Here is a 9,722-nt window from a genome sequence, read left to right as displayed (position 1 = left end):
CCACCATCCTCACCACTTCAACCCTTCCCCTCCCCACACCCCCTCCCCCCCAATCACTAGAGAAATAGGTCAAGAGGGTACCCCCCCAAAAAAATGCCACCCTTTTTGTTTCCCTTCATTTCCTTCCCCTTCTCTTCCCTTCCTTTCTTCCCCATCGCTTCTCTTCCCTTCCTTTCATTTCTCTTCTCTTTCTTTCCTTTCTTTCCCTTCCCTTTCCTTCCTTATCCTTCTTTCCTTTCGTTTCTTTTCCCTTCCCTTTCTTTCCCTTCCTTTCCCCTCCCTTTCCTTCCTTATCCTTCCTTTTTTTTCCTTCTTCTTCCCTTCCTTTCCCTTCACTTAATCTTTTCTAAGGTCATGTTAGGTTACACAGCATACTTCTCCTTTTTCCTCCCATTTCCTTCCCTTTCTTTTCTTTCCCTTCCTTTATGTTTACTAAGCTCAAGTTATCATCCTTCTCTTCTCTCTTGCCTTCATTTCCCTCCACCATCAAGTCAAGTTAGCTCCCTTCCCCCTAAGCCATGTCAAGTTAGGAAGGTCATGCGGCATTACTAACAAGACCTGGCGGGTGGGTCATCAAGTACCAGGTCAGATGAGGTCAGTGTCACGTCCCCCGGCAGGTCACAGCAGGCGAAGTGGCTCAATTTGTGGGAGGCGGCCAGCATTAGTGACTCGGCACGTGGTCTCGCCCCAGGATCGATGCACAGGGAGCCACAGCGCCGGCGTCAATGTTCGACAACCAGATTGCCTGTTTCTCTGCCTGACGTATGACGCAACACCTGGGCCATCGTTCCCCGGGGTTGTTACTCTGTCAATTCACGCGTGGCGGTAGTTAGGCATCCAAACTGACCATCGTTACGTGTCATCAGCACAGGGAGTGGTTTGAGTGCCTAGAAAAAGGGGTTCCTACAGGAGCTGCTGCCGCCCGTAAGCCAAGACACACCGGCCCTGGACGGCTGCAGCGACTCCGGAACCTGGAGATCAATAACAAGGGATCGAGGCCAAAGGGGATCAGGGCGGCAGTTACAGGGGAAAGCGACAAGGTTTCCGATAGTGTCTGGAAGATTCTGATCGCCTCTGTGAGCGTGGGAGGCCATAAGTGAACTGGCAGTGGTGTTTGTCGCGGCGTCTATGCTCCAGTGTTGACAGTCGCGCGGAGACCACCTCGTCTAGGCCGCCTCTGTGTGTTGTGTTGGTCGCTGGAGTGTTGTCGTGTGCAGCCATGGCGGCGGCTCTGCACACCCCCACCAGACTGCTGCACCTGCTGTCCCTCACGTGTCTCTCGCTCCTTGTGGTGGCAGAGTTCACCCATGACCGCAAGAGAGTAGGGCCCCTGGACATGGTGCGGGCGGAACACGGGTGCCTGGAGAAGTTTGACGTGAGTGAAAGCACCATCATTAGGACCGAGGACTCACGTATGCTAGGGGCGCAGTTCCTCAATGAGTCTGACGTGGGGAACAGAGAAGACTGCCTCGCCCTCTGCTGCGCCACCCGCTTTTGTAACGTGGCCGTGTTCGAGGAGAAGGTAAGGGCAGGGTGCTACTGCTGGGTGGTGGTGGTGGTGGTGGTGGATGGAGGGGTAGTGTGTGCGTGTTTGTGTACTGGGTGGGTGGGTGGGTGGGTGGATGGGAAGGTGGGTGTGTGATTCATCATCTAAGGCCTCGCTCTCTCTCTCTCTCTCTCTCTCTCTCTCTCTCTCTCTCTCTCTCTCTCTCTCTCTCTCTCTCTCTCTCTACTTAATCTTCCTCGCACTCCTCCCTCACCTCTTTGATAGATTCAATGGCAGCCCTGTTGACCAACCTAACCTAATATAACCTAACCTAACCTAACCTAACCTAACCTAACGTAACTTAACCTAACGTAACTTAACCTAACCTAACCTGTGCAGAACTAACCTAACCTGACCTAACCTAACCTAACCTACCCTGACCTAACCTAACCTCACCTAGCCTCACGTAACCCAGCCAATATACTAATCTTTTTAAAGTGACACGCCCACTGTATTCAAACGAGAGCAAGTCACCTTTAGTTATCGTGTCTGTTTTACTAAGAGTCTCCAGTTTACAGTTTAGTTTACAGTTTACAGTGGAGAGCTCGTTCAGTGCAGAAAAGAGAATGAAGGGAGAGAAAAGGAATAAACAGGAAGGAAAAGGAGAAACAGGAATAAATGAAGGAAAGTGACAAGATTTTATAGGGAGAGACAGAGAAAAAAAAAAGGGAGTGAAAATGAATAAAAAGGAAGAAGGAGAAACAGGGATAAATGAAGGAAAGTCACAAGATATTATAGGAAGAGGAAAAAAAAAGAAAGGGAGGAACAGAACAAGGAAGAAATTAGGAAAAGGAAAGAAAAGAAAAACGGAAGGAAAGAAAAAAAAACAAGACCTGATCTTCTTGACCTATCTTTGTATTTTTATTTGTTCTTTTCTTTATTCTCTTTTCGTTACGTTTTCTGTTCATTCCATTTGTTTATTTCGTTTATTTGGTTGTTGTGGTGTTATTTGTTTACATTTCCACGTCTCTGCTCTCTTTTTTTTTCTTTCTTTCTTTCTTTATTTATTTATTTTGCCTTTTTCAATTAAGTGTTTATCTTCATTATTTTTGTTATTATTATTATTATTTTAGTTTATCTGTTTACTTCTTATATTCATTTTTATTTTACTTTAATTTTATCGTATTCATTGTTTTTTTCCTTTTATTTTTTATTTATTTATTTATTTATTTTCATTTTTTTTTCTTATTTTTATTTATTTATTTTTTCATTCCACCAGGCGTTCCATTCCACATCGATGCCTCTCCGATATTTACCACCCTGTCCCCTCCACTCCACTCCACTCCACTACACTCCACTCCACTCCACTCCACTCCACCGCCGCCAACCACACTATCAATGCACTATCAATACCCACTCGCTTGTTCGCCAGCCAACCAGCACCACCACCACCACCACCATCACCACCAGCCTCACTGTTATTCATATATCACACACACACACACACACACACACACACACCATTACATATCATCACCATAAACCATTTACGATTATATTATGTAGATTCGTGACGTCAGACATTACTACCACCACCATCACCACCATCATCACCACCATCATCACCACCACCATCACCACCACCATCACCACCACCATCACCATTAAGAGAACCACAGCACCATAGCTTCGTACTCATGATGCAAACAACCACGGCACTGTCCTCCCCTTCCCCCAACACACACACACACACACACACACACACACACACACACACACACACACACACACACACGCACAGACGTCACTCCGGCCCCGAGAGAGAGAGAGAGAGAGAGAGAGAGAGAGAGAGAGAGAGAGAGAGAGAGAGAGAGAGAGAGAGAGAGAGAGAGAGAGACCATCACATGACACATTCCCTTTATTGGTATAGGAACCATCACTCATTCCTCCTCTTCCTCCTCCTCCTCCTCCTCTTCCTCTTCATTTTCTCCTCTTCTTCCTTCTCTTTTACGAACTTTTCATCTCCACCTCCTCCCACCATCTCTCTCTCTCTCTCTCTCTCTCTCTCTCTCTCTCTCTCTCTCTCTCTCTCTCTCTCTCTCTCTCTCTCTCTCTCTCTCTCTCTCTCACCTCAAGCACTTCCTTCCTATCCCTCTCCCTATCTCTCACCCTCTCACTTCCCCTTTCTTCTCCCTCCTCTTCCTGACCCCTCCCCATTTACCCCTCTCCCCCCTCACCCCCCTCACCTTGAATAAACTTCTGGCAAGACTCTCGCATCAAAAAGGTGACATCCCACTCATCCCCATCTCCCTCTCTCCCCTCTTCCCTCTCCCCTTCTTATCTCCTTACATCCCCAACCCATCCTCCTCCCTCCTCCTCCTCCTCCTCCTCCTCCTCCTCCTCTTTCAACGTTCATCAGGCATTGTAAGAGGATGGACACACACACACACACACACACACACACACACACACACACACACACACACACACACACACACACGTCTGTTTGATTTTCTAGTGGAAAGTTCTGCGTGAGAGCTTAAGAATGATTCAATGTGAGTTTACATAGCAAGCAGTGGTGGTGGTGGTGGTGGTGGTGGTGGTGGCGGTGGTGGTTGTGGTGGTAGTAGTAGTAGTAGTAAGAGTTGTTGTTGTTGTTGTTGTTGTTGTTGTGGTGGTGGTGGTGGTGGTGGTAATATGTAGTAACAACAAAAACAATAACAGCAGCAACAACAACAACAACAATAACAGCAGCAACAACAACAACAACAACAACAACAACAACAATAACAACAATCCTTGCCTCCCTCCTTGTGTGTGTGTGTGTGTGTGTGTGTGTGTGTGTGTGTGTGTGTGTGTGTGTGTGTGTGTGTGTGTGTGTGGTATTTAACCTTTCCTAGACTGTCTCGAATAATAATCACCCTCACGCACACACACACACACACACACACACCATAAACCAGCCCAACTCTCTCTCTCTCTCTCTCTCTCTCTCTCTCTCTCTCTCTCTCTCCCTCTCTCTCTCTCTCTCTCCACGAATGAGAAAATCCTACACACGATAAATTTTCACCATAAACCAGAATAGTGTTGAGTTTACGGTTCCCACGCTGTCACGGCGCGCCTCAACTGTGTGACCATAACCTGGAGGAGGAGGAGGAGGAGGAGGAGGAGGAGGAGGACGTGGCCAGCTATAACACAGGAGTCCGTAAATACATAGGGATACACAGGAATACCTAGGAAGAAGTCTGTAATGCCCCCGCTGCTTCTGTATTTTCTATGACTCGTTTTCTTTTCTTTTTTTTTCAAGAGGAACTTCGATATTTTTTTTTTCTTTTTATGATTTTGGATAACAGTTTCGCTTCTTCTCTTTAGGGACTGGCATCTTCTGTGGGCCTGCCTTTTTTTTTTTTTTTTTGCCGTTTATGGACCTCTCAGCCAGAAGCCGTCTTACGTGAAAGGCATTGGGATAAGAAGATAAAACAAGGGAAGGTGCGGGAAGCCATCGGGCCTACACGTGGCAGACCCTCTATAGAATCCCACGTATTTCCTTCCACCCATCACTCCGTTCATAAATTTCCACCCATCACCGTTCATAAATTTCCACCTACCACCCATTCATAAATTTCCACTCATCACCCATTCATAAATTGGTGTAATATTCTTTTAAAAACCTCACTATTGTATTTAACATCAATGGCTGGTCTTTTCTGGACACTTCAATGGGTTAAAGAGCTCGGCAAAGGGACATGAGGTGCTTCCAGTTAACGTACATGTCAGAACAACTTACGGTTACAAGCTACAAAGAATCAGATTTTTAAAAAGACATGCAAGAAATTGGTTCACTAACAGATTTGTGGAGCGGAGCAAATTTAACAAGAACGTGGTGGCGGCCCTTAACCCTTTCAGTACTAACCATTTTCTTTCTTTTTTTCCCATAATTCCTTAGCATTTTTTCAGACATTTTTCGTTACTAGAATATATTAATTAGTTTTTCAACATAGAAAAAATAGATAATCGACCTTTTATTCTTTCTATTACCCATAAGCCCATGCGAACTGTACTTCTATTTCTCAGTGATACCCAAAGACGACAACACCAGCGAAAGGGTTAACTGGCATAAGTGATAAGAGTGACGGAAAATAAATAAATAAATAAATAAATAAAATAAAAATAAATTCTAAGGGGCAGCAATCACGGAAGGACAAGAAATAAGTTTAATAAAGCTAGACAAAAAAAAAAAAAAGAAAAAAGGAAGGAATTAATTTTAAGAATGACAGATGAATAGAAGACTCAGTAATCAGGCTATTAGTGCCGAGTCATTAGGGAGCCTTAAAAGATTAGACGAATTCATGGAAGAGGATGATAGATGAATGTAGAAAGGTATATTTTATACAAGGACTGCCAAGTATAGTTAGCCTCCCATGTTTTCCTGCTTTCTTGTGTTTTTATATTCAAAGTTAGTATAATTCAAGGGAAGGATGGATGAATGTGTGGTTGGTGGTAGCATAGGTTTTAAGTGTCAGGGGATGCGTAAATCACCTCGTCCCTTGCTGTATGTGTGTGTGTGTGTGTGTGTGTGTGTGTGTGTGTGTGTGTGTGTGTGTGTGTGTGTGTGTGATCTGAGCCCCACTTTCCTTATAAAATTACCATGAAGATATATTTGCTCACTAATTACAAGTTGGTTGATAAAAGGCAAGTAAATACATAAATACAGATAAATAAACAAATACAGTCGTATATTTCATTGCCGACTGTGAAAACAATGAACGCGTAGGCGCTTTCACAACAACACAAATTTTCTCACAATCAACAACCACTTTTAAAACATTTATTTATTTATATATCGATTGAATATAAAATAAATCTGTAACTGTGACAAAACTACCCTCCTGTTGTTTATTTATTTATTTTTTAGTGTGTGTGAGTGTGCAAATAACTCTTTTTTACAGCGCTGTGAATGTTAACAAGGGGAGAGAGAGAGAGAGAGAGAGAGAGAGAGAGAGAGAGAGAGAGAGAGAGAGAGAGAGAGAGAGAGAGAGAGAGAGAGAGAGAGAGAGAGACTACAGCCGTAATTGGGTTAACAAGGGATAGTTATCTGAATGCCCTGCCAACATTCTTAATTGTACAGTGACGGTTTGCCAATTAAAATAGCGAATTCAATAGCCAAACAATAAAATAAAACAAAATAAAAAGGTAGAAAAGAAATAATAAGCTGGGAGGGAAAAAAAGTACATATATATCAAATTTTAAGGTGTTCTGTCTCATATCAGTGTTGAGGTTTGGTTAATTAAAACTCACCACGTCTTGCTGAGCTCTGGGTAAGAAGTATGCCTCCCCAGAAACCTCGAAAATAAATAAATAAATAAATGAATAAATAAATAGGTTGTAAAATCAAATAAAACACAAAAAAAAAGGCAAAAAAATATCAAATGTGCCTTATCAGTTCTTGTAAATATAGATAAATAAATAAATAAATAAATAAATAAATAAAAATTGATTAAAATACAAACTAAACTTAAAAACTATTAAATCTGACCCATAAGTTCTTAAATATAGATGAATAAATAAATAAACAAATAAAATACGTAAATAACTCAACATAAAAAGAAAGAAATAGAAAGAAATAAGAACAATCTGGTCCATCAATTCTTACAAAAATAAATAAGTAAATGAAGAAGCAAATAAAAATCGAACAAATTAAAGATAAAAAAAAAATAAATAAATAAATAAATAAAAGAAAAATTCACAGTTTGGTCCACCCGTTTTTAGCGACAATTATAACTAATATAAAAAAAAATAAATAAATAAATGAAAAAAAAAAGGTATGAGAAAAACCGGGTTCATTAGTTATAAAAAAAAATAATAATAAGCAGAGAAATAATCAATAAAACAAATCAACTTAAGAAAAAAGAAAGGAAAAAAAAAAAGCGAGGGAAAGCTGGAGTGTTACCCTCTACGCGAGCTGTGGGTGTGATAAAACTCCAGATGCAGCCCACCACGCCCCCACCACGCCCCTACCACGGCTCCACCAAGCACACCCAGCAGGCCACAGGATCCCCACGCCCGGCTCGCAACACCACTACCTGCCCACACCACAGCCACGTGTCCCCAAACACTTCTTAGGACTATTTTGAAACAGCTTTGGCCGCACCTCCACTTTGCAAGGCCTTTAATTGAAGGTGCAGGGGTTTTTAAAGGTGTTTTTTTTTACGGTTCTAGTCACAGATTAACCCTTTCACTGCAACACGAAACAATTAGCAGCACCAGAAGCACTTATAAAAAAAAAAAGTTTGCGGTGAAAAAGACTACATTTTGCAATTTCTCCCCAGATCAAAGACTGGATGACTGTGGAACAAGTGAAGATGACTCAGAGTGATTGGGTGTTAAGGAAAGGTATACCAAGTGGCAGTCAAAGGGGGGTTAACAAGATTTCTACATTATTTACTTGAGAAACAGTCCTCAGAAGCCGGCTGGTTAACTCTCTTTTGAAAATTGTCGTGGTGAGAGAGCACAGAGTTTCTCACGGGGACAATTCAAAGGCCACAGAGGTGATTAGTTAGGTTCCCATGGGTGCTTGTTTCCTCTAATGGTCCATAAGCCGTGTTAAACTATCTCCGGAAGCGTGGAAACTACAGCCACGTATCCTCAAACGCTTCTTGGTCTCACGGGGACAATATGCAAGGGCCACGCGGGTGATGTCAGGTCCTCACGGCTGCTTCTTTCCTCCAGTGGTGCAGAATTCTTGTTAAACTATCGCTGGAATCGTGCAAGCGCTCCTGAACACCTCCACTGACCTCCACTACAGTTTATTAAGATGCTTCATGAGTGCTGTCCTGCATACTCTAGTCCTACCTATTCAGTACCGAGGGAAGGACCTAACCTGACCTAACCTAACCTATCAGGAGAGGAAAGGACCTGACCTAACCTGACTTAACCTTATTTAATCTAATCTAACCTAACCTAACCTACCAGGAGAGAAAAGGACCTGACCTAACCTGACTTGACCTTGCTTAATCTAACCTAACCTAACCTACCAGGAGAGAAAAGGACCTGACCTAACCTGACTTGACCTTGCTTAATCTAACCTAACCTAACCTACCAGGAGAGGAAAGGACCTGACCTAACCTGACTTAACCTTATTTAATCTAATCTAACCTAACCTAACCTATCAGGAGAGGAAAGGACCTGACCTAACCTGACTTAACCTTATTTAATCTAGCCTAACTTAACCTAACCTACCAGGAGAGGAAAGGACCTGACCTAACCTGACTTGACCTTGCTTAATCTAACCTAACCTAACCTAACCTAACCTAAGCAGAACGAAAAAACAGAACATCCATTAACGATCAAGATTTAAAAGGCAGGACTGGTCAGCGCTCGTCTTCTTCCACTATTAATGTAACGGCGTCTGGATGGCTGGTAAACACCCCCTCTCTAATGACCTTGACCCCCTGACCTTGACCCTCCCCCGCCACTCATCTTGGTGACCTTTACCTGCACAATCGCTCCCTCGCCGCCCCGTGCCTCCTTGCCCTCGCCCATAGCAGGAAACAGACACACTCAAGATGGAGTTTGCTGTATAATATTAAAGTTATTTTATTTCCCTTTTTTTTTTATTTGTTTGTATTATTTGAAGTTTGTGGGTTTGTTAATGGGTTACGTTTTTTTTTTATTATTATTATTTGTTAGTTTATTTGTCTATTTATTTTTTTGTGTGTTTATTCAATGTTTTTACAAGTTATAATATTGTATACGTTGCTTTTTTTTTTCTTCTTTCTCTTCTTTTGTCTTATTTTTTCTTTTCTATGATGTTTTTTTTTCTTAAAGGGATTGTATCGTTTTCTTTTTTTCATTTATTTATTCATTTATTCACTTATTTATTTATTGTTAACTGATTTACATGTATAATAAGTGATGCGGAAATTTTATAAGACTATGTTACTGTGGCTGTCTTTATTTATTTATTTCTTCTACTTCTTCTACTTCTACTTCTTCTTTTTTAGTCTTTGAAATGTTTATGGACTTTCATTTAGGATCGCACTGCCACTTATCTATTCATCTATTTATTTATTCAAGGACACAATAAGATCTACACCCAATTATTAAGATCTACACCCAAACTTCACTTGATAACGCGGAGACTGAGGCTGCTCCTTACGTGGTTCTCGCGAGGTGTTCTATTGATACGTGTATTGAACGCCGCGAGGACAGGCTGAGATTTACTTGGAAACGACTC

The 9,722-nt window shown here is 42.0% G+C and overlaps 1 protein-coding gene across 4 annotated transcripts in view; it reads left to right on the top strand.

Annotated features, from left to right (window-relative positions):
- Positions 1–291: 291 nt before the first annotated feature.
- The window catches only part of LOC135093304 (AT-rich interactive domain-containing protein 1A-like), a 73,958-nt gene continuing 64,527 nt past the window's right edge, over positions 292–9,722 (top strand). For 2 of the 4 annotated variants that reach the window (XM_063992444.1, XM_063992442.1), the window contains exon 1: positions 294–1,522. In XM_063992444.1, the coding sequence (XP_063848514.1) occupies positions 1,220–1,522 (303 nt within the window). In that variant the 5' untranslated portion in view covers positions 294–1,219. Of the gene's footprint in view, positions 1,523–9,722 lie in introns of all 4 variants that reach the window. The other 2 variants (XM_063992443.1, XM_063992445.1) reach the window with 2 other exon arrangements.

The sequence above is a fragment of the Scylla paramamosain genome, chromosome 42, assembly GCF_035594125.1.
Source record: "Scylla paramamosain isolate STU-SP2022 chromosome 42, ASM3559412v1, whole genome shotgun sequence".
Classification (NCBI taxonomy): domain Eukaryota; kingdom Metazoa; phylum Arthropoda; class Malacostraca; order Decapoda; family Portunidae; genus Scylla; species Scylla paramamosain.
Note: the sequence above shows the minus strand (reverse complement) of the source record. Positions and strands in the feature narration are given on the sequence as shown.